At 50.1% G+C, this 24,920-nt stretch overlaps 1 protein-coding gene and 1 long non-coding RNA gene across 6 annotated transcripts in view; one reads left to right on the top strand and one right to left on the bottom strand.

Annotated features, from left to right (window-relative positions):
• The first annotated feature begins 652 nt into the window (after positions 1–652).
• On the top strand, positions 653–23,471 carry BAG3 (BAG cochaperone 3). Of its 5 annotated transcripts, none has more exons than XM_082424773.1 (6): positions 653–754; positions 878–970; positions 1,356–1,711; positions 16,722–17,036; positions 18,455–18,859; positions 22,097–23,471. In XM_082424773.1, exons 3-6 carry the CDS (start codon positions 1,526–1,528, stop codon positions 22,910–22,912), a joined length of 1,722 nt encoding a protein of 573 aa, XP_082280899.1. In that variant the 5' UTR covers positions 653–754; positions 878–970; positions 1,356–1,525; the 3' UTR covers positions 22,913–23,471. The 5 variants fall into 5 exon arrangements, with proteins under 5 accessions (XP_082280899.1, XP_082280897.1, XP_082280900.1 ...); XM_082424771.1 differs by having other exon boundaries at positions 1,288–1,711; XM_082424774.1 differs by having other exon boundaries at positions 671–743.
• The window catches only part of LOC309642836, a 17,845-nt gene continuing 16,146 nt past the window's right edge, over positions 23,222–24,920 (bottom strand). Inside the window, exon 2 of the long non-coding RNA XR_014253405.1 lies at positions 23,222–24,106. This is a non-coding gene — a long non-coding RNA (uncharacterized lncRNA). The remainder of the gene's footprint in view (positions 24,107–24,920) is intronic.

Raw genomic sequence — 24,920 nt, 5'->3', positions numbered from 1 at the left:
GTGACCTGAGTCAGTCCCTGGGGCTTAATCATCTCTGTGTTTTCACAAAACTGAGTTTTTGTACTTTAAAGCTAATAAGTAGACCTATGTAAGTGAGAATCATTCCATTGGAAGTGATTGGCAGGCCTCTCTAGCATTTGCTCCAAAAGGAGTAATTTGAGGGCAGGAAGACACAAAAGGTGTTGTCTCTGAGGGTTCCAGAGTATTCTCTGCATTTGAGTTGGAAAGTTGGGCCCAATACTAGTCCAAGGCAACTTCTCAAAATGTTTCTGGCTAAGGGAATGAGTCTGCATGCCTAAGGATCTAAAATGGGACCCCCCCCAAACATTCTGCCTCTGGGGGCGCACTCTCTCTCCCAGAGGAATTGAGGTGCTTGGCTGAGGTTACAAGTGCAACCCACCACTGAATTAACCAAACACAATTTTTTCCTGATTTAAATTCTCCCCTACTTTCCAAATGAAGGTCAAATTAAGATAGCAAGAACCAACTTCCACTATAAAAAAGACCCAAACCCAAAAGAATATTTTTTTTTCTTTAAAGTTGTTCAATGCAATGATAGTTTCTACATTTGAGATTTGAGGTTCAGGAGCATAAAACCATGCGCTGATGCAATCTTTCTTTAGGTTTCGAAAGAAAGGCAGGTGAGTTTCCATTTGTACTTCCATTTTCTCCCTGGCTTGGTGATGGTGTCGGATCAACATTCCAGAGCTCCTTCCGGACGGCCCTTAAGCCTATGGAAAAAAGTGATTAAAACGTAACTGAGGGACGCCAATATCCTGGAGTATCAGTATATGGGGATGCAAAGGGGAGGTGGGAGAGACTCGAGTTTAAATCCAGCGACTTTAAAGGCTAACGATGACTTTGTTTTTATACGAAGGAGCCAGTCCCGGGAACACCCACGCGGCTCGAAGAAGAGGGAACGAGTCTGAAAACCGAAACCGGCCCAGGACACACAGACTACGTCCCCGGGGTTCGTTAGTCCTGCCGGCCGGCGGCCGCGTACTCCGCGGATGCACCGGGCCCACCCCAGGGCCATCTCGGCCGGGGGACCCCCGCCGGGGAAGCTGGGGCTGGGGAGGAGGTGGAGGGGTGGAGGAGGGGCGGGCTGGCCGAGGCCCCGCCCACGCCCTGCCCACGCCCCCGCCCCGCCCCGCCACGATTATAGCTGATGACTCAGGGCGGAGCTCCACATCCAAGCGGCGCCGCCGCCAACTTATCTGGATGGGACCAGAAGTTTCTAGCTGGCCAGTTGCTACCTCCCTTTATCTCCTCCTTTCCCTTTGGCAGCGAGGAGGCTATTTCCAGACGCTTCCAGCCCTCTACGGCCACGTCACCCCCTCCTTTAATTCATAAAGGTGCCCGGCGCCGGCTTCCCGGACACGTCGGCGGCGCGCACGACTCTATCTCCGGCCGCGGCCAGCGAGCGACTCTGCACCTGGAGGTCCGGCACCCCGCGACCCCGTGACCCGGCACCCCGCGATCCGGCACCCCGGCGGCCGCCCCTCTGGGCCGACCCCGACCCAGCATGAGCGCTGCCACCCACTCGCCCATGGTGCAGATGGCGTCCGGCAGCGGCGCCGGCGACCGCGACCCCCTGCCCCCTGGCTGGGAAATCAAGATCGACCCGCAGACCGGCTGGCCCTTCTTCGTGGACCACAATAGCCGCACCACGACGTGGAACGACCCACGCGTACCCCCCGAGGTCCCCAAGGTGAGCAGGGCCCGCGCCGCAGGCCGCCGGGTCAGCGGCCCCCCCTCGACGGCCAGCAGTCGGGACAGGGCCGTAGGGGGCGGCTGGACTGGGCCGGGCTGCGGGGACGCGAGGCGCCAGGTGCCCGCCGGCCGTAGCCCGCCTGAGCCGGTGCCCCGGAGGTCAGTGAAGGCCGCCTGGGACGCACGGACCCCCAGAAGGATACCAGCTTTCAGGGGGTCGGCCTGCTGCCCCCCCCCCACGAGCCCCCTCCCTTGGCCGGCGTCGGGAAGAGGGGGAGGTCCGGGAGAGGACTGTCCTCCCTGGGCCGCGTTTGGTTTCCGGGGGTCGGGCGGGAAGTGGGACCCGCGCGGTGGCGCCAGGTCCGGTCCACCGGCTCGATTCGAGGGGCCGTGGGCCAGGAGACGAGGGGAGGCCGGCCTGGTCAGCATCGGAGGCCCAGGCCAGGCCCCGCCGCAGCCTCCGCCCGGCTTCCAGGGCCGAGATCCTGGTTTCACCCTGCTGACCGTGCTTTGGCGGACGCCGGGGGGCCATTGGCAAGCTGGGGTGGGGGTCTGTTAGGGTCTGTTAGGAATTTTAGCCCCTAAAGTTCCTGAATTTGACTGAAGGTGTCTTGACTTCACCTTCCCATCTCAGGCACAAGAGTGACTCAGGAGACTGGGTGTAAATTCATTCCTTTTTTTTTTCCCATTCTGTATTTGAAATTAAAATTGTATTATTGGTTGAAACTGTTTTCTCTAAGAATATATTCTAGTATGACTTGTTAAAAACAAGATGCTGTTCTTCCAGGCAGTTTCTAAACTAAAGATGTGGGACTGTCTCCTAGTTGGCTATTGCCTTAGACATTGCCTCACACTGGCAAGAAAGGGACTTTTTTTTTTTAATGGCAATACATTCCCTTCCTTGTTATGTTACTAAAATACCTAGGATTTGTTTCTAATACACAAATAACTGTGTAGTAATACTTTTGTATTAGAAGGATGCCTCATTTACATATATGCAGGGATATATACTACTTAATCCTTAGAAGCATGAAAATTTGAAAATAGAAACTTGGAATGAGTCTGTTAACTTAAAAAATTATAACTAATTGTACTACTCTTGTAATTTTCTATAAATTTGAGCTTTTTCGAAATATAAAGCTTGGCAAAGAGAAATATACTTAAAGAGTAGTGTTACGTTGTCTGGGCAAAATAAAAATAAAAGTCATAAAGAGCTGATAAGTTATTTTGAAGATTTAAAAATTCACAAAATTAAAAATGCTTTATAAATCATTATTTTAGAAGAAAGATCTGTGTTATCCACCTTCATTTTTATGCAGTTTTTTCTTAAAAATATTTATAAGACTCTGGTGCCCAACAGTGAGACATTGTAAATTCAGCAGCTTACATGTATAAGAAATTAATTGTATCTTTATTTTTGAAAATTAGTACCAGAGGCTATAATTAGCTGGGTTGGGCATAACCATATATACTTTTTTGCTTGTCTGTTCAGCCCATTATTGAGTGAAACTGATGCTCATTTCAAACCAGCTCTGTTGCTGCAGCCTGCAAGGATGTAGATCTTTACTGTGGCCAAAAAAACACAAAAAACAAAAAAAAGTATCCTTTTGAGGCTTCCTTCCTATAGAGACAGGGACGGTCAGAATCCGCTGGCATCCTTGGTGGTGAGCGAAGATCAAGTTTGAACATATCCACTGTGAGTGCAGTGTAAGTCCCACCTTGCTGGCACTTTGTTTTCATCATGAAACTCACCCAGCATGTTGAGATCTTTGTGCACCTGTACAGTGGATGGGTTAGGCTGTGGTTTTATAAACTTTTTCAAGGGGGAAAAAAACAGGTTGAGTTACTATTATTGTTCTCGACAAGTAGAAAATACGAGCTACTAAATCAGAAATCTGATGCTGGAAAAGTTGATTTGAAAATTTAACAGTCAGAATTTTAAAGTTGAAAGGTCCTTAAAGATCTTTTAGCCCAGCCTCTTTATTTTTCTGAGAAAGAAACCCAGAGAGGGGCTTCCCTGGTGGCACAGTGGTTAAGAATCCACCTGCCAATGCAGGGGACACGGGTTTGAGCCCTGGTCCGGGAAGATCCCACATGCTGCGGAGCAGCTAAGCCCGTGTGCCACAACTACTGAACCTGGGCTCTAGAGCCCGTGAGCCACAACTACGGAGCCCACGTAATAAATAAATTTATAAAAAAAACAAAAACACCCCAGAGAGTTCAAGTGTGTTTCCAAAGGCCACTCAGCTAGTACCAAGAGCAAAGAGAGAACTACACTGAAAAGTCCTAATAAGAGGCAGTGTATCTGTTCAGAAGAAGGTAGAAGTGTCTTACATTTTTATGAAACTATGAAGCGTGCAGGCTGGAATACTTGATAATTTTTGTGTCCTCCCAACCATCAAGTATTGGGTGGCTGACTTCTGTTCTGTGACTACTTAGATGGTGATGGCTGGATGTGATCAACTCAAGAAAAGAGCTCTCTTTACCAAATTAATTACTTGAGATTTCTCAGCATGGTACCAAAACATAGGGAGAAAACTAACATTCAGTTCATTAGCTCTGGGCTTCATTGCTTTCAAGACTGTGCTTTGATATACACAGAACATCTATGTGACTAATTCACTTTCACTTATATGAATGACACCTTACTCCAGAGTAAATACAATGGAAAATCCTTCACTGTTACTTTATATTCGAAATTTGGTTTCTTAATGTGGAATGAGAAAAGGGCTCTGGCAGAAAACAAAGGGTGATTTTAGAGGAACTGAGCTAAGAGGACCCTCTGAGCATCCTTACTTTCAAGAGGAGATGCTGTCAATCAATAAAGAGCTATTCATTGAGCATGAAAAACAGAGAAAGCCCTCTTCTGGAGAAGACAGCTTCTGGGTGTTTACAGTTTAACCATGTAGGTACAGAAATGGCTTCCGTGGAAAGAAGAAAAAAATTAGAACTTTGGTTTAGTCTTATCCTCTGTTGTCTTACGATTGATCCTCTCTCATTCCCCTGAGGTGGTTAGAGTGACTCTCCATCCCATTTTTACAGAGGCGGCAACTGAAAGCGAGTGTCTTGCCCTTCATTGCGGAGGCAGGACAGCTAGAGGCAGAGGCTTTGGGCTTAATCCAGCTCCACTCTGAGCAACTGAACCTGCAGTCTTCCCGGATATCGATTTTCTGCACACGTGGGCTTCCCACTAATCTCCTGGAAATTGCATACCAGTCCAGGCCCCATCTCTGGCAGAGAGCTTGACGTCCACTTTGGAATCAGGGGATGTACAGTTTCTGTGCAGCCACTCCTCCAGGCTCTCTTGCTAAATAAACAGAGGCCAGATACTTTGCAGTGTGGCGCTGTGCTGCTCCCTCACAAACCTTCCCGGGACCAGAGCGAGACCCTCCTCCCCGGAGGAGCAGGGCTGTTCTAGCTCTGCCGGTCTTGGAGGTCCCCGGCACGGATTCCCAAGCCTGGCAGTCTCCAGGGAAGCCTTTTAAGAACACAGGTTGCCAGCTGGGTAACCCCTTGTTGAATCCGAGTTGCTCAGGGTAGGGCCCAGAAATCTGTATGTCAAAAAAGCTTCCCTCTTGGTTCTTGATTCCAGCAGTCTGGCATTTGGGAGCCACCGCAGGACAATGATCCCACTTCTTAGGGGGGCGGGGGAGCTGTGACTTCACGTGCGCCTGCGTAGGCCTTGGCATCCTCAAGGGGCCTGCTCAACATCTAACCTGCAGAGCCATCACGGGGGCCTCCCTTCCTTCATGGTGAAACTTACCCAGTGCGTGGCTTCTGGGAATGAAGATAGGGGTGGCGTGGGGAGGGGTGGAGCCTGGTGGGGTGCCAGTGCCGGGTGTGGGGGGGTGGTCCCGAGACCCTCCTGAACCCCAGGAAGAAGCAAGCCAGAGTCTTTCCCTCTTGTCTTCCGCTGCCGGCAGAATCTCACCACAGTAATTTGACAGATTATCCTCAGGCTCTGTGAGAGACAGGTAGGAACATCCTTTTTCAGAGGAAATGGGAAATGTTTTGAATGTCGACTGAAGTAGAGCCCCACTTCTTCCCCTTCATGTTCAGCGGAGCTTCCTGAATTTTCTTAAAGATGAGATCACCTTGTTCTTTGCAGATTGACTGCAAGCTCTTGTGCCTCTTAGAATTGGAACACAGTCAGGAAATGAGTGGCCATTCTCTCCTTTGTATTTCCAGCAAGTTGCAGTTACTCTGGAGCAAATTTCTTTATGACTGATGAATAGCGATTTGCTGGGGGTGGATAAAGAACGTGGCCAGATGCCTTATGAGTCCAGCTCATCCAGGACCTTCATTTTCCCCTCTAAAGAACGGTCTGTGTTTGGCTTATGCAAGAACTGTGCAAAACTTGTCCCCTGTTTTGTGGAGTATATGTACCCTTTACAAGGGTAGAGTCAGTGCCTGGGAACCGTGGCAGCGTTTGACGTTAGCCAGGGCCGGGAAGGCTTGGTTGCTTGTTGCTGTTGGGCTGCCTGTGAGTCAGAAGGCTTCATACCACCCGTGAGGCTTGATTAGCGCTGTCCTCGTTTCTGCAATGACACACAGTTGCCTTATATAAACCACTCTGCATGTCTGTTACTTCCTATTGACGTTTTAAAATGATCTGGTATTTTTCATAAAAATTAAGAAACCACGCGTAATCCAAACCTACTCTTTTCTCCTTCATAGTCTTGATGTTTTCATGTTGCTCTTAACATATTTAAGACACCTTCTGTAGAAAAACTGGGAGCAGAAGACAAAGGCCTTGCTTATTAGGAGCCTCCGAGGACCCTCTGGTGCTGATGGACACCGAGGAAACCTCTCTCATACCTGACTGAGGAATTCTCCAGCCCCTCCCGGCTCCCCATTGCTCGTGAATCAAGCCTACACACCCTTTTGTGCCTCAGCCCTCAGATTCACAGCTGGACTTTTGAAGCTAGGCTCCAAATCCCCTCCTTTTGCAGATGTGGAAGCTGATCTCTAGCCCTTGTTTGGCGTTGTGCAGCTGCGTGAGATATCTGGTGTTCTTAAAGTCTTCACATATTTCTATGACAATTTCTTTGGGGGCCTTGGCAGCTTTTCAGCAAGCCAGGCAGCTTGTAAAAGCTTAAGCAGAGAGAATTTCTTTAGGAAGGGATGAACTATTTTTTTGTCTGTCGACATATTTATAGATATGTGCCAGACGCAGGTGGGTGCTTTTCCAAACCTTCTCTCTTTAAATCCTCAGAGCAGCTCACTAAGGTGGAAGCTATCAGGCTCACCTTATGCATGAGGAAACAGACTTGGAGAAAGAGGATGTGCCTGGCCTCTCAGCTATGACGAGACAGAAAGACTGTTGTGGCCAGAGGTTTACCCAACCCCCCCCCCCCCCACCAGGTGACAGACAGGCTTGCCGCTAGTGGACCTGGCTGCTTCTTTATAGTCAGTCCTTTATGCTCCAAGCTCACCAGGCATAATTCTGCTGATAAACAGCCTTGAGTCCATCTCTTACAGCCGATCAGAAATGTTGGCTCGTTTCCTGAGCCTGGGTCTGAACCTAGAAGATGGGCCCCAGTCTTCACTCATTCATCTCTTCTGACATTTTTGAGCACCTGCTCTCTCCAAGTCATGGTGTTAAAGGCCACACAGAGGACAGTTCTGCTTCCTTCGGTGCCATTTTCCACAAAGCATTTATTCCGTCTCTCTGGTGAAGTAGGCTGCCCCTGCTCTGGACTCCACATTACTTCAATTCGAATCTTTCTTCCAAAAGGCAGCACCTTTCTGCTTTGCCTTGGGGTCACGTCCCTGTGGGATGGGAGTCCCAGAGACACAGTCTGCGTCTCTTTCCCCTTTCTGCCTCTCAGAGCCCGGCAGGGTCTACAGGCTCAGTGTGTGAAGGATTCTGCGTGGGGAAGAGTAAAACATGGGCCTGGGCTCCGGAGTGGACACGCGGGTTGAAGAAAAGCATCCCTTACTGAAGCGCGTGTCGCGGGAAGCCTTCTGTTGGTTCCTAAGCGGTGTTGTCTTCTGCTCCCAAATGTCTCCCAGGAGCCGCTTCCTTTTTATTGAATTTCTGAATGGCCTTTTCCCCACAGGGGACTTTGGTATTGATTCCCTAAATTCATCCTTACGGGTCTGGAGAAGCTCTTTTTTGTCCCCGCCAGTGACACAGCATCTTGGAGCAGGTCTGCCGGGGAGGCCGGTTGCTGGCAACAGCCAGACGCCGCTAAGCCACAGCGGCAGAGAGCAGCCCCGGCGCCACGGAAGGAGTCTCTCTCCAGTTCTTTTGTCCATGAGGCTGGCAGTAAGATCAGACGCTGCAGAGCGAAGCCTCTTATTCACTGTCAGTTCTGAAACGCCCAGGATTGTAGATTGCCTGCTGCCTACATTAGGAGCCTGTAAACCGCGCCTCCCGAGAGCTCCCCGCGCAGAGCTGTGTCCCTAGTGATTGAGGCAAGACTTTCCCCTGAAAATGCCTTAGCATCCCTTTGAAGAACAAACGTTTCCTATTTTGAAGTAACTTTCTCAGTTTCTTGAAAATTTAATTTAATTTAATTTAAAGTAGAATTGTTGTTCTTTTCAGTTATTTTAAAAATTCTTCTTGGACAAAGAAAGAAAGAATGAATGGTTTAGAAATGGAAACGGCAGGAAGAAAGGAGAGGACATGTGTGTGGCAGAGAAGGCAGCCACATCGCTTTTGAATCTTCCAGATTGTCCCATGGAGCCTGAGTGTCAGAGCAGGACCAGCTCTCCTGCTGGGCTAGACCTGGGTTCTCTCCCTGCAGAGGCCCCATGCTGGGCTTGTGTGGAGTCCTGGGGCTGTGGTGACTCAGAGGTGAGCCCCGCTCTCGCTGCCCTGCCTCAGCCAGGCAGTGACTCAGCATCAAGCCCTGGCTCCCTGACCCAGACCACACTCGAACTGAATGTTCCAGGTCTGCGCCTCAGCCCAGCTCCACCGGGCGAAATGAAATGCTTTCCCTCCTGCTGCGTTTTACCCCAAGAAGATGAAGGGTTTGGAGATATTAGCCAATCATTATCACACGGTGTACAGGGGTGGCAGGAGTAGTGAAAGGGTTAACATATCCCCGGCCTTGGCGTCTGACAGACCTGGGTTCTGGTGATCTCAGGTAAATCACTCACCTTCCCCGAGCCTCAGTCTCTCCTTCTGAGAAATGGGCATACACCAGTACCTGTCCAGCAGGGTCGTGAGGATCGGGAAAGTGGTGAGCCAGGGCCTGACCTGAGGCATGTGTGCGGTCCGTGGCGACAGTCCCAGTCTTCGCCAAGAAGTCGGAGGGGATTCACAGGCGCTTGGCTTCCCCACAGAGTGGACAGTGCTGGCTGGACGTGGGTCTGTTGGTTCCCGGATGGGTATGAAGTCTCGTTTCCCAAGGCAAGGCCTCTTCTTATCGCCCCTGGACCACTTTAGCTGACTCTCCTTCCACCAGTGTCCGGACACCCTCAGCACCCTTCCCGGGGGGTTCCCGTGTCCCTCGTGGGGGTGGTAGGTGCTGGGCAGTAACTCGGCGTGAGGGCAGATGAAGGCTGTTGGCCCTCTGGAGCCTCAGCCAGACCTGCAGCCCACAGCCTCATCAGCCTGTGGACTCACCCCAGATCCCCTGCCCAAGATGGGCCAGGGGAATTGTGTATCCTGTGTTCTGCAGGGGGCGCTGTGTTTACCTTGAATCCCGACTGCTTGAGGTGGGGCTCTCCCTCCAAGTCTCTGCACAGGCCCGAGGACCGTGCCAGCAGGAACCAAGTGCCCAGTGGTGTTGGGGGGAAACGGAGCCACGTTAAACGAGGGGCTGGCCGTCTGCACAGGTGTACTGGACCCTGCCCTAAGGCGGGGAAATGTCACCGTGGGTGGAAGGAGAGAGGCAGGGGGTTTCTAATTGCCACCACCCTTTTGGGGGAGGGTGGTTGCTGGGGAAGGAATGCTTTGACAGGCTGCTTAGGGTGGGGGAGGAGTCCCTCCAGCAATCCCCCCAAGGCTGCCACCATCTGTCGGAGTCTCCCCTTGCCGGAGCTGTGGTTGATGAATTGGAGATTTTTTTCTTTTGCGAAACTGTGTTTTGTACAAAATACATGTCCAGTGAAGCGCAGCACCCTGATACCAACAGATGCTTTGCATGGTTGACGTCTCAGATGGAGGAGCCCGGTGACTGAACAGTGTTCTACCTGAGTCTGAGAAAGAACCTTGAGAAACCCATGGAAATGTGTCCATGGGGATGAAGAGGTCTCTTTATCTAAATTCAGACAAGATTTCGCTTCCTAATATGGAAATTTCAGGTACTTCTCCGTCTGTGATTTATGGCTTTAGATTGATCCCTACCCTTTTTTTTTTTTTTTTTTTTCCTGAAGAGGAAGTAGGTAGTTTTTAATTTCCCTGAAGCCATTGAGTTCAGGAGCTGAACTCCAGTGACCGGGATTCTCTTCCTGGTTCTGCAGTCACTTCCCATGTGACCTTGGGCCACATCTGCTCCATGGTATCCTTGAGGAGGGATCCAGGGGGCCCATGGGGGACTCTGAGCCCCGAATGCTCTCCCCAGCAGGGGACATACCCAGCTGTGGCCTGGAGACTGCTTATATGCCCTGGGGGGATGCACTGAGAATATTAGGGGGACACCAGCGGATGTTCTACTCCCAGACGGCTCCTCCTGCCCCAACCTGGCTGGGCTCTTTCCCCTGGGTCTCAGGGGCATGTGTGCAGGAACCACAGTCACTGCAGGTTGCGTGTTGATTCTCAGGTGAGTTTGTCTGCAAGGCAGACCCCTTCAGCGCCTGGGGCCTGTTGAAGGGAGAGGGGAGTTTAGGGCTCAGGCCCCTAGAGTTGTTTTTAGCTGTGTTTGCTTCCAGGTTGTGAAACTTTAGATACATTTCTTAGCAGAGAAAGTGCCATCCCTGCTAATTAGTGCTCTTAAGACTCTCAGATAAAGGGGCTTCAGACTCTAACAGGCTCATTACCAACTTGGTGAGATCACTGAGGAATTAAACCCAAATTCACAACTCTGTAAACAATAGGCCCAACCAACTGTTGCTTGGGAAAAGCTGGGTCCGTCTATAACTATTTGTGGAATGGAGGAACGTAGTTGTATAGGGCATGGCCCAGCTCAGAGTTTACAGAGATCTTCTCGTGCCTTATTTCACTTCAATCTTGCAAAAAGACCTGGAAGGCATGGGGATTTCTATAGCTGGGGGAACTGAGTCCTATTAGCAAGGAGTCCTGTCTGAGGGCACACACCTGGCGAGCAGCAGGGCGGGATTGGAGTCCCGAATGGCAACTTGAAAACAGGGGCTCATCTCTCTCATTTTAAGCACATCTTAAAAATGTGCTTTTCCCTAGTAGAAGCACATAGGGACGCCCATCTCAGTAATCCCAGGATCAACTATACATACTTTTTTTGTTGTTGTTATTTTTATTGGGGTATAGTTGATTTACAATGTTGTGTTAGTTTCAGGTGTACAGCAACGTGAATCTGTTATACATACACATATATCCACTCTTTTTTAGATTCTTTTCCCATATAGGCCATTACAGAGTATTGAGTAGAGTTCCTTGTGCTATACAGTAGGTCCTTATTAGCAATCTATTTTATATATAGTAATGTGTGTGTGTCAATCCCAATCTCCCAATTTATCCCTCCCCCACCCCTTACCTCCTGGTAACCATAAGTTTATTTTCTACATCTGTAACTCTTTGTAGATAAGTATACATACTTTAATAACAGGGCATATCAGTTAAAACCTCCAAGCACCTGGGACTAGATTGCTTACAGCACAGACTCTTGTCTCACTAGGAGTGCTGTAAACAGACTTTGGTGGATGTGGACTTTACTTACTATGCAGAATTTGCCCAGAGTCCATTACGTGCCCCAAACAGGGCTGGGGGCAGTGGAAGAGACCCTTTACCACATTCCAGTGGGAACTTTGAGTTTGGCTGTGGGGATGTAGATATCTCTATATATATCACATTGGCAATAATACCTTATTTCATGTCTGTGGCCTGTAATACCAAATGGAAAGTTTTGGTAGAGTGTTGAAGCTCAGGTCTCTATGTGCGCTTTAGAAGGAAGTTTTTCTTTTGTTTTGCTTCCTGCCTGAAAGAGGCAAGCCAAGCCACTTTATTTTGATCCACGTCCTCGCTAAATGGGGAGTCCCAGGATTCTTATTTCCCGCCATCTTTTTTTCTTTGTTTTAGGAGTTCTGAAGTGTCTTTAGTAAAAGTCACTGCCTGGCAGGCGTGAGACTCTTCTGGCCTAAAAACCCAGTTGATAGAATCTGTGTCCTACTTAGGACTCCAGGCTGTCGAGGCGGAGGTGCTGCAGGGCAGCCCTCAGAGTTGCCTTTGTCGCTGTTCCCCTTCATTCAGACTGTGGCTTGTAGGTGTTGAGCCCCCGTTTGAAAGAGCACTGTACCGTGGAGCTGGGGTCGGGGCTCACAGGGGCGCCGTTTTCAGGGTTTATGGTTCCGCCCTGCTTTTAAGGTGCACGGTCAGCGGCTTCCTCCTCTTCACTTGGTTCATGAAACTTTGGAGCACCTTGAATTCCAGAGAGTTCTAATGTGATTTAACTGGGTACAGTCAAGAGTGGTCATTTTTCGATTTCCGCCACGTCAGCTTTTCCTTGTTTTTGAGCTTTATGTAGGTGTTCAGAGCTAGAAGAGATCTTGGAATCAGAGGTCACGGAGAACGTCAGGGCTGCAAGGAACCTCCTTTAGGTCAGTGCTCCCAGTGCCATGGGGGCTGGACTTGCCCACACACCTTCTGAGTCAGACTTTGTTGGGGTTTGAGCGTAGCGTCTGCACTTTTTTGCATTTCCTGGGCGCTCCGGACGCCCCCTAGAGTCTGAGAACCACTGCTTTACAGAACACCTGGGCCTCCCCTTCGTTTCACAGCTGGGGAAACTAAGGCCCAGGGAGGGGATGTGAGCTGCTTGCGTAGCGCACATATTCCAGGGCAGAGCCAGCTTTAGGACCAAGCGCAGCCTCTTTCCAAGTCTCCTAGCTGTCCCCTGAGCACCCACATTGTTACTAAGACTCAGTAGTGACGTTTAGTTGTGCTGTTAAGCAAACAAGACCTGTGTGACCTGCTTTCCTACAGTCCTGAGGTCTGCACTCCTGGTTCCGTGTGAATTAACGGGCTCATCCAAGCTCCGAACCTGGCCCCAGGCTTGTCTAGGAATAATATCTTGTACTCGATAGGGCAGACTTTGGCTCACCTGAGGTAGTTTTCCCTGCCTTTTTTCCCCCGGCCTTCTCATGGAGTTGTTCGGCACCCGCAGAGGATTTTAATGCAATGCACAAAGAAGAAGCATGAACCGGTTCATTTTATAAATTAATGCACTGAGATAAGCAGTGGAAGTCAGGCTCTTATTTCCTAATTGGATTTCATATGTATGTATTCCTGACGGCTCTGCCCACAGATAAGGATAATGAGCTGAGCTGATTGGAAAACACTTCCTGTAATGCCATCACTGCTCCTTAGGGAGCTAAGGCAGGTGGTGACGAGGAGGCAGGGCTGGCCGTCATCTGCTTGGTGACTGTGATGGCACCCCGTCCCTATCACGGGGTCACACAGAAGTGTAACCCCCAGGAGACGGAGTCCCCAGTCCCCAGTGAAGTCAGGGTGGGGCAGGTAGTGCCTTTCTTCTACGAAAGATGCTGGTTGGTATAACCAATAGGCTTGGGCTTGAACTCGAGAACACTTCTTATGGGACTGAGGAGACATGTTCTAGTCATATTCTAGGAGAATTATGAATATTAAACATTTAAAAAACTTTTTTCTTGGACTTCCCTGGCGGTCCAGCGGTTAAGACTCCGCCCTTCCAATGCAGGGGGCGCGGGTTTGATCCTACATGCCGCGCGGCGTGGCCAAAAAAAAAAACCAAACTTTTTCCTTTGAAAAAAATTACGTCTGTTTTTTTTTTACTAGACTGTGATGAAAACACCACAGAAGATAGGAAGGGCAATTTAACTCTTTTGGGCAGTGCTTTTTGGTTAGTAAAACTGAAGCATTTGCTGTTGACAGGGCTCTGCTGAGAGGAGAGTAGAAAGAGAGGTGGTGTCAGCATCTGGTGCAGACCTTGTTATGGGTGGGTGTTTCATTTTCAGTTTAAATTATTCACGTAGAAGTGTTAGTTTTCTATTCTGTAGAAGAGAGGTGGTCTTTTTAACTTACCTAAAGCAGTGTTTTCTAAACAAAGCCCCCACCAGAGTGGCAAGGGAGCCCGCCTTCTTTCAGAGGCCATCATGAGAGATGTGTGGGTTTTTATCAAATGGCATAAATGGGTCGTTAATTCACACGGAACCAGGAGTGCAGACCTCAGGACTGTAGGAAAGCAGCCTCCAGGCCTCCCGTAGCCACCCTGCCTTCCAGCTTGGGCCCCTGACACCCCCAGCCCTGCCTGCGGTGACCGCACGCTCCCTCCACTGACCCAGGCGTGGCACTACTCCCAAGACCAGGTCAGGTATCGGCTCTGCTGTCGCAGCCCCTGGGGCAGGCGGAACTGCTCTCCCGCCCGCCTTCCCTTCTTCCTTCCTTTTTCTTCCCTTTTCTCTTTCAGTTGAGGCACAAAATATACTCAGGGAGATGCATCAAAAGCACAACTCGTGGCAGGCCCGCTCCAGTACCTTCTGGACCCGGGGGCTTCCCCCAGGAGCGGGCAGGCCTCAGCCAGGCCTCTGTACGGTTTCCAGGCTCCGGGAGGGTCTGAGGTGGACACCCAGCCGGCAGTTGGCTGTGGGGCGATGCTGGGGGTGGCAGCCCTCACCTGTTCGGTCTGGACAGTGTGGGTGGAATGTGGCAGGGGAGGAGCAGTGTGGGGGTCCCAGGGAAGTGTATGGTGTGAGAGACTTCGACACGGATGTACACCCGTTTACCACCACCCAGAGAAAGACGGAGAACGTTTCCATCCCCTCGGAAGGTTCCTTCCCAGACGACTCCGTTTTCTCCAGGTGCAGTCACCATTCTACTCCAGTCACCACCAGTTAACTTCGTCCTTCAGCTTTGATTCCTCTGACACTTTGGGGTCTGAGGAGCATAATCATGGGCCTGTTTAGGGGGGGAATTCACATGCCTTTTGGCCTTCCCAGCATCCCTCTTTTTTTTTTTTTTTTTTTTGGGCGTGCTTCTTGATGTGCTCTCGTAAAACCTCACGACAGTCCTGTGAAGTGGGTGTTGCTAGCTCATTTTCTAGAAAAGGGGATTAAGGCTCACCGAGGTTAAGAGAATTACCCCAGATGAAAGAACTGTTACTAACAGAGGTAAAGATGAACTTGCATCCTCTCTAGGAAAGCCCCCTCCTACCAGGAAAGCCCAGGCGGTCCCCCATCCGCAGGGCCTCCTGTGCTTTCCAGGTAGTTTTGCTTCCTGTTTGTTTCATGCAGCCCCCAGGTGGCAGGGATCGTGCCTCGCTGGTTTGGTAATCCCATGGTACCAAGCAACTCGGGAGCAGGACGTTCACCAGGGGCCAGTCAGCAGATGAGGGCTGCTGACTGCTCAGCTCTGCTTTTGTGCGTGGCCAGGAGGAAGCCCGCGGCGATGATGCCCTGGCCCTTGTCCAGGCCCCTGCTCCAGGCTGGAAGGAAGGTGCCCAGTGCGTGGAGAAAATGCCCAGATGGCCTGTTGTGAGTCAGCACCGAGCAGCACGGCGTTTCTTCCGTCCCTCTTGCTGCCTCCCTTTTGGTGTCCCTCTCATGGCAGGAATTTGGTTCTGAATGTGAGGCGTGGACCTGCTCTTGGGTGACCTGAGTTAAGCAGGCTAAAATAATGCCGCTGCCCTGAGCACGTGGGTATTCTAATCTGAGAGTGCCTGTCTGCTGGCGTCCCCAAGGACATGGCAACACCCTGGCCTCTCCTTCGTGCTGGAGGCCCTCTGGGGCGGGGCTCGGCAGGAGGGAAGCAAGTTCATGGGTCTGAAAGGGCTAAGTTCCAGGGTCAGCCCTCCGCTTTCCCTACTTGTGACCAGTTTTGCCCCACTGGGAATTACACCCTGAAGCTCCTAGACCCTCAGCTTTTGGCGTTCGTTTGCAGTTCAGAGGGATGCCTCGTGAGGAAGGGTCACGCTCCTCCTTAATAGTTCACCCACTTGGGTGTGTGTAGGTGGCACAAATCCTCAGCCCCCTCCTCCGTAAGAGGACCCTCTAGTGCTCAGGACATCGTCAGGACCGGAAGCCGTGGGGGTCCCTGGTTTCAGTTGCCCAGCCTCTGCTTGGTGAGAAGTGACATTGCCCGGTGAGTGACGGGCCAGCCTTGTTGTCTGAAACAAGATCTTTCTCTGTGGTACCTCTGGAACTTGGCCTTCTCAAGGGTCCCAAAATAGCCAGGCCGCTGAAGGGAGAACTTCGTGAGAGGACACAAGAGAGACCCAGCCGCTCCTGGCCAAGCAAGCTTTGTTGGCATCACAAGACCAGCACAATTAATCCCCGGGTTTTGTTCTCATCCTGTGCTGCTTCTGCATTCCTTGTGTATCTCCCTTTCTCGCAGCTTGTTCTGAAAATATTCCTGAGGAGGCAGCCTCCCCGCTGCCGCCCCTTCTCGGCAGATTTCCAACCTGTGGCCTGCGTTGGTCTGTATCGCTAGGAGACGTGAGGACCTTTTAGAAAGCAGAGAAGCTGGCTGTAGCTTAGGGAGTTGGAATTGAATGCTCCTCGCACCTTCTGATCTGGGTCTGAAGATTTGGGAGGCGGTCAGTGACTCTCCTATATGCACTGCTGCCATGTCACCCAGAAAAGAAACCCGTCTTACCAGTTTGGGAAACTGGGACTTCTCTTGTGCTCAACAGATACCGTGGCTCCCCTGCTTCTTCTGGATGCTTCTGATTCTTAAACTGCTGTACGTACAGCGGCTTCAGTAGGGGAGGGGGCGTCTGGAAGAAGTGGGGGGTCAGGGGAGGCACCCACGCTTTCTGTGCTCAGCTGCCCTGGCTGGCACGGTGGGACCCAGGGTCCCTGTGGAAGATGGGAGTGCTCGGCGCCGTGCTTGTCCCTCTTCAGGGCTGTCTCCTTCCCAGTTTCTAACAGGTCTGTGTTTCTCTTTATTTTAGGAAACCGCATCCTCTGCAAACGGGCCTTCGAGGGAGGGCTCCAGGCCGCTGCCCATCAGGGAAGGCCACGCCGTGTACCCCCGGCTCCGGCCAGGCTACATTCCCATCCCCGTCCTCCACGACGGTGCCCGGAGCCGGCAGCCACATCCTGTCTTCGCCTACCCCCAGCCTGGGACGCAGCGCTTCCAAACCGAGGTAGCCCCGGCGGCCCCGCAGAGGCCCCAGTCACCTCTGCGGGGAGTGGCGGAAGCCGCCCAGCCAGATAAACAGTGTGGACAGGCGGCAGCCCAGCCCCCAGCCGCCCATGGACCTGAGGTAAGGAGAGGCTTGGCTCGCGGGCCTGTGGGGTGCGACCCGGGGGTGCCGGGTTTTGTGCTTCCTAGGCTGCCCCAGACCCTGATGCGGTGCCCAGGGCAACGCCTGGTGAGATGCGGGGCATCTGGGCCTGGCCTGCAGCGTCAGAGGTCACCCAGCAAAGATCGCTTGCAAGACAGCCCTGCGTCCCCCCAGCGTCTCACAGGTTGGTTTTTCAGGTGGGCAGGGATCATGGTGTATTTTGGTAGTTAAGGAATTGGGGCTCAGAAGGGTAAACAGCTTGGTCCAAAGTCATAAAGTTGGAAGTGGCATCGCTGGGACTGGAAGCCTGGCCTTCTGGCTCCTCATGCGATGATTCCCCGTACACCCACCGAGCTTTCTGTATCAGAAATACAGAGGTTCTCTGTGTTGTTTCATTCAGTTCAGTGTTTACAGGTAAGTATTAACTGCTTGGAGCTATACTGACGTGAAAATGAGACCGCATACCTGCCCTTACAGTGTCCACAGTTTAAAAGGAAATGTAAAATTAGGAGTCAGGAAGGCAGCTGCTTTTCAGGTTTTAAGCCTGAAGCCGACACTTCTTGCACTAATGTCTAAAGAATAGTTCTTAATCCAGTTCTTAGCTGAGATTTGAAGGCCAGTGGACCCCAGTAGGAATCCTGAGCCGTAAGCCCTCTTGGTTTTCCTGTCTGCACACCATCCCATCGTGTCCCCTGCACTGCTCTTGAGCACAAATGCTTGCTCCGGGGGTGAAAAATCATAGTTAATGTGGGACACCAGGAGGCTCTTTTCCCTTTCTTGGAGAAGCGGTACCTGAATTTGTAATGTTTTTGTTGTAAAAATCAAAAGTGACACATCAGTCAGAGAAACCTTAACAAATTTAAGCTAGCAGGGCCCTTAGAAGCCAGCTGGGGAAACACCCTTCTGATTTTCTAGAATAGAAAGTAGGTGGTCGGGAAGGGAAAGGGGCCTGGCCTGCCTCGGTCCACACAGGGGACACAGTTGCCAGTGCCCAGCTGAGTTCTCTGTGGATAAGCAGGAAAAGAGTTACGGAAAGAGGAAAGGAAGTGACAAAAATAAATAAAATGTAGCGAGCGCTTCCTGTGTGTGGCACTGGGGCTGGGACACACGCACAGATTATTTTACCGAATCGTCAAGTCAGCCCAGTGAGGGAGGAGTTACTCTTTTCTATATTTTAAACGCGGTGCCTAAAGCTATTGAGCTGTTAAGAATTTGAGCCCAGGCCTCTTAACTCCTGAGCTCCCAGTCTTAACACCACATTTTGAAAATGGAAAGGCTTACAGACGGGAGGTCATATTAAACCTGCTGCCCAGAGCAGGCACATAACGGGGACAGAGTCGGAGGGCCAGACAGAGGGTGATTCACGGGGCTGTGCACCTACCCTTTGCGTCTTGCAGCGATCCCAGTCTCCGGCTGCCTCGGACTGCTCGTCCTCGTCCTCCTCGGCCAGCCTGCCCTCCTCCTCTGGCAGGAGCAGCCTGGGCAGTCACCAGCTGCCCCGGGGCTACATCTCCATCCCTGTGATACATGAGCAGAATGTCACCCGGCCGGCAGCCCAGCCCTCCTTCCACCAAGCCCAGAAGACCCACTACCCAGCTCAGCAGGGCGAATACCAGACCCACCAGCCTGTGTACCACAAGATCCAGGGAGATGACCGGGAGCCCCGGACCATGTGGGCAGCATCCCCGTTCCGGTCACCCGTCCGGGGTGCGTCCAGCCGGGAGGGCTCTCCAGCCAGAAGCAGCATGCCGGTGCACTCCCCGCCGTCCCTCCGCGTGCAAACCGTGGTCGACAGGCCTCAGGTATGGGAGTCGGTGTCGGCAGACTAGCTGGGGCAGCATCTCTCCAGGGCCTGAGGAGCTCTGTGCAGGTGCCCTGGGTCGTCCCCCCCAACCCCGCCCCACCAGCCTTTCCTGGTTTACGCACATATCTGGAGGAGAGCGAGATCCTGAAAACGGCTGGTCATCAGCAGAAATGCAGGCGAGGGCTGTGAACCTCCAGTGCTTTCTACAGCTTTTGCTCATTTTCCGTTGCAGCTGCCTCAGGGGCAGAGCTCCAGCTGCCACCGTGGGAAACAGCGGGCAGAACATAGCGTCACACACGTGGGGCCCAGGTGTCTCAGTGCCCACCATACCCTTGCAGTGCCCTGCAGCCCCTCCACACCCCACCCTCAGCCTCGTCTCCTGCCTCACTCACACCCCTTCCTGCACTCTGCAGGCCCTTCACTCTGTTGTCTCCTCTTTTGTGCCTTTGCTTGTGCTGAACCCACTTCCTGACATGCCTTCACAATCCAAGCTGTCCCCATCCTCCAAGGGACAAGCCAGTCTTGCCACTTCCATGAAGCCTCCTCGTCTTTCCCACGGTGCCTAGCATGAGTCCCTTACAGTTCAGCATCTGATCGTTCTGTGCATTTATTTCAAAAGTGTTCATCTGCTCTCTTCAGCTCTGCTCTGACCTTGACCACAGGGAGCATGTCTTACTCCTTTCTCCTCCTTTGCGGTAGAGGACCATGTTCCCTGGCCGATGCCCGGCTGGCTGGGCGGATGGGAAACCTTCCTTCCTGCCTGGTGAAAGTTACAGGCAGGGCCCGCTTATCCTTCAGTAGAGACGTGCAGGCACTGGTTCCTGGGGGAGGAAGTCTTCTAGTTTTAGCCGAAGAACACTTGGCAGCCGGGGCCCCTCAGCTGCTGAGTGAATTCTCGGCCACGGTTTTTATTTTTTATTGTTTTTTAAATATTTATTTATTTTTTCAACATTATGGAAGTGCCTTTACATTTATTTATGTATGTATGTATGTATGTATGGCTGGCTGTGTTGGGTCTTCATTGCTGCACACGGGCTTTCTCTAGTTGCGGCGAGCGGGAGCTACTCTTCCTTGCGGTGCGCGGGCTTCTCACTGCGATGGCTTCTCTTGTTGTGGAGCACGGGCTCTAGGCGCACGGGCTTCAGTAGCTATGGTGCGTGGGCTCAGTAGTTGTGGCTCACGGGCTCTAGATCGCAGGCTCAGTAGTTGTGGCGCACGGGCTTCGTTTCTCCGTGGCATGTGGGATCTTCCCGGACCAGGGCTCAAACCCACGTCGTCTGCATTGGCAGGCGGTTTCTTAACCACTGTGCCACCAGGGAAGTCCCTTGGTCACAGTTTTTAAAAGGAAAGTGCCCTGTAAACAAATGCAGGGCATCTTCTTACTACAGATGGTGACCCTGTTCAGGGCCCTCAAACAGAACACCTCCTTTTATTGTCTTTTTTTGTTTGTTTGTTTGTTTGCTTTTTTATTTGGAAATGATTTCAACCTTACAGAAGAGAAGTCCAGTATATATGAAGGTCATGAAAGCAAAGGTTCACCCATATTCACTGTTAACATTTTGCTACATTTCCTTTGTCATTTTTTCCTCTCTCCATATATTATCTATATTTTTTGTTTGAGGTTTAATTGTAAATATCATGCCCTGTACCCCTAAATATGTCAGCAGATATTTTCCTAAGAGAGCAACCTTCTCATTCATACCCACAGTAGAATTATCAGATGCAGGAAGTTTAACGTCCTTAAAACATTGTTGTCTCATACACGGTCCATTTTCAGATCTCCTTTATAGCAATTTCCTCCTGTTTCAGGATCTAATCTAGGATCATGAGCATTGCATGCAGATGTTGTTTTGCTTTAGTCTCCTTTAATCCGGAACAGTTTCTCAGTCTTTCTCTGCTTTCATGACCTTGACATTTTTGAACACTACAAGCCATAGGGCACCCCCTCTTAAGTGTTTCCAAAGTCACTGACTCAGCCATTGTTTTAAAACCCAAGAAGAGGCGTGTGGCTGGTTCATGAGTGCTAAGGGCCAAAGTTAGGCATTTCTGGTTGGCAGAAGAGATTTGATGGAAAAGGAGGCTACTGGTGTTCAAACAGCCAAGCGTCCATCAGATCCTTACTCAGACTCAGTAATCCTTTCAAATGGGAAAGAAGTGCCCATTTGCAAAGCTGGAGATGTTTTCTCTCGTATCTTTCCCATATTATCAATATTTTCTATAATTGGTGAAACAATATTTAATCCTATTTCCACTTAATCTTATTTGTTTGTAGTGGCCTCCCTTTTATAGCTTGTTTAGAAATCCCTTTTTAGAGGCTTGCAGAGATTTGACCTAACTGAACATTATAGTGGGATTTAGTGTCTTTAATATGGAGTACTTTAGAAATAATGTAGTCCAACTCCTACTTCCCAGTTGATAAAATCAGTGTGTGAGATTTTTAAGGGGGTTTTAGATGTTCACTTAAATGCTAGGTGAACCAAGATATTTCTGTTTCAAGCATAGTTAATTTTTTTAAATATCGCTATAGCTTATAGTCATATTAAAGAGTATCTCAGCCTCTGTAGCCAATGTAGTCAGTGCAGAGATTCTGCACTGCTGAATGTTAGCTCTGGCACGAATGTGTCCAAGAAGAATTCTTACTGCGTTACCCATTTTCAGCATCTTGCTTATTCTCAAAAATTACATCAGTCTGGGCAGAAACCACAAGGCTGTCATAGGTTTAAAAAAAAAAAGAAGACGATTATAACTTTTCTGAAACAGGAGATGGGAAGGCCACACCCTGAGCAGAGACTGTCACACAGGGTAATGAAGGGGGGCAAGTGGCAATTATTAGTCCATGGCTCCATCACCTGAAAGTCTGAGTCACCCAGGACTTTGCTTTGAGGTAAAGTAACTCAGCCGTCAGCATGAGTTTTTGGTATTTTCATTTTAGAAAATTATATTGGTTTTCTTTTCATTGCCGTAAGAATACCATCTCCAGAAAAATTCAGTGAGAGATGACAGACCAAGAGACCAAGGTTAATGAATGAAAGCATAACAATGGTTTCGTCACATACATGATGAATATCATATTTTAATTTTGTAACAGGTTTGGCTGACTTTGAAAATCCCTCTTATACTATTAAACTTTAAAAAAGTCATTTCTGTTTTCTTCTAGTCAGTACTAGCTACAAACGACTGCCTGTGACTCTCAGCCAGTTATTAAAACTATCTCTGTGTCCTTGCCTCTTCTCAGCAACCCATGACCCATCGAGAACCTTCGCCTATTCCCCAACCTGAAAACAAGCCAGAAAGCAAGCCAGGCCCAGCTGGACCAGATCTCCCTCCTGGACACATCCCGATTCAAGTGATCCGCAAAGAGGTGGATTCTCAACCTGTTTCGCAGAAGCCCCCGCCTCCCTCTGAGAAAGTGGAAGTAAAGGTTCCCTCTACTCCCGTGCCTTGTCCTCCCAGCCCCGCCCCTTCTGCCATCCCCTTTGCCCCCAAGAACGTGGCTGCAGAAGAGAGAGCAGCCCCCAGCCCTGTCCCTGCAGAAGCCACAACCCCAAAACCAGGAGAAGCTGAGGTACCCCCAAAACATCCAGGTGTGCTGAAAATAGAAACCATCTTGGAGAAGGTGCAAGGGCTGGAGCAGGCTGTGGACAACTTTGAAGGCAAGAAGACAGACAAGAAGTACCTGATGATAGAAGAGTATTTGACCAAAGAGCTACTGGCCCTGGATTCGGTAGACCCAGAAGGGCGAGCTGATGTCCGCCAGACCAGGAGAGATGGCGTCAGGAAGGTTCAGACCATCCTGGAAAAACTTGAACAGAAAGCAATAGATGTCCCAGGTCAAGTCCAGGTTTATGAACTCCAGCCCAGCTCCCTTGAAACCGATCAGCCACTTCAGGAAATCATGGAGATGGGTGCCATGACAGCAGACAAGAGCAAGAAAAGTGCTGGAAATGGAGAAGATCCCAATACTGAAACCCAGCAGCCAGAAGCCAGAGAAGCAGCAACTCCAAACCCCAGCAGCACGACAGACACAGCTGCTAACCCAGCAGCACCATAGTCTCCACTAAATAAAAAATCAGCCCCGGAGACTGGGAACTGATTGTGTGCTTTAGAGAATTTTAAGTTGCATGCATTTCAGGGACTTAAAATCAGTTGGTTTTTACTATTCATAGCCGCTTGGTACACAGTAACTTGGGTGGAGGCAAAACACACTAATAAAAGGGCTGAAAGGAGAATGATGCTTTTCTTCTGTATTCGTATTCTGTACAAATAAAGAAGTTGCTTGTTACAGAAGTTTAACCCCATAGCTTGTTGTTTTGGAGCCCTCTCTGTATGGGTCCCACATGTTAGTCATGGATGTGAACTATCTTTCTACAGCTCTGGACTGAAGGAGTTTTTGTGGGGGTAGATGGGGAGTCAATTTCTCATCAGTAAATATGAAACCCATTTTTCAGACGTGTTGCCATTTTAATGGGATGATTTTTGTCATCTCATAGCTAAAATACTTAACTTTAGATAGAATAAAATGTGTAAGGAGCCGTAGGAATATCTGTATGTTGGATGACTTTAATGCTACATTTTAAAAAAGGAAAATAAAGTAATAATGTAACTCAAAATGTCTTCTGTGCTTTCTAAATTTTGAAGAGTGGCAGCATCAAGATGGTCTTTCACTGGCTTCAGGAAAAATAAACAGACACATTTACAAGCCTGCTCTGGGATTTGTAACATCTCTACTGGCCCGACCCATGAGAAAATGAGTCTTGGTCATTTTTCATTCTCAGGTTGCAGCTGCAACCTGGGAAGACTCAGAGCTGTGAACCCAGGTGATGGGAACCTCTTCAGATTGCTCCAGCGGAGGTGCATCTCTGCCCACCTGGCCCCGGGCCATCCTCAGCCCTCACTAAAGGGCTGAGTGGGTTCAAAAGTGCACAGTTCCCAGTATTGTCTGAGGCTGGCCCAAGCGTTCCCTGAAGTCCAGGTCACTGGGGGTTGGGCACGTGTTCTATGAGAGTCTCGGGGTCATCTTTATCTGACATTCCTCTGCGTCACCAAGCCAGTCCGAGACCAGGTTTATCTTCCCAGATTGGGTTCCTCGAAGTCACTGGGGTTAGGGATCAGATGCACTGCGAAGCCACTGGGGGGGACGAAGATTGTTCTGGGCTAAGGTTTTTTAAGAGCTTGGGAAGGACCACCGCCCCAGAATGTGGAGATGTGCAAGATTTTGTTTTCTTAAGTCCTTTGCCAAATAAACCTGAAATTGAGAAGGAAGAGAAAGATGGGTCTGAGATCTTGGAACTCCAAGGGAGCCCTCTGGCTTAGGAGCCCCTGAGCTGAATTCCTCATGACTGTATCGAGTTTAATATTGGTGCCTGACGATGCTGCACAAAAATACACGCCGGTGTGCTAGCCACTCTCAGCTTCATGAGAAAGGCTGAAGTCACTCCGATGGGAATCCGCCAACATCTTTACGGGGTGAACTCATGTGAGGAGTAAAAGCTGACTGCTAACAACACCACCGATTCTAGAAACGCAAATTTGTAAATAGGAAAAAAGCTTACTGGACTATTTCTTAGATGAATCAAAGATAATGTGACCATCTTTTTGGTGACTTGGGCATCTACTCTCAACGGATCTCAACGTTAGGGCTTCTTAAGTGGTTACTGAATTAGGTTGATGTTTTATCACTGAAGATCATCAACAGGTAGTCCTTTAACGTAGTTAGAATGTTTTCAATCATCCAAATTAGATGGTGCGTGGATATCAGGCAGGAGTTACCCGACCTGTGTTGGTGGTTCCTGGGCCTTGCATGGCGGCAACCGGCTGGGCATAGGGCTGGCTGCAAGGCTCTTGTTAACGTGCCTGTTTGCCCCTGTAGGAGTCAGGGGACATATATCCACTGAGTGTCTCCTAGTGTCAGGGGAGTTTGGCTTATTTAATCATCCCAGTGCTCTTTAAGAGAACATTATAGTTTAGAACACAGGCTTGATTCAGAACTCCTGGGTTCAAATCACAGCTTCACGGAAAAGCTCTGGGACGGTGGGCAAGTTACATAGCCTTTTCTTTCC

Source organism: Balaenoptera physalus, assembly GCF_965194825.1.
Source record: "Balaenoptera physalus genome assembly, chromosome: 14".
Classification (NCBI taxonomy): domain Eukaryota; kingdom Metazoa; phylum Chordata; class Mammalia; order Artiodactyla; family Balaenopteridae; genus Balaenoptera; species Balaenoptera physalus.
The sequence above is the reverse complement of the archived record's forward strand: the minus strand, read 5'-3'. Positions and strand labels throughout refer to the sequence as shown.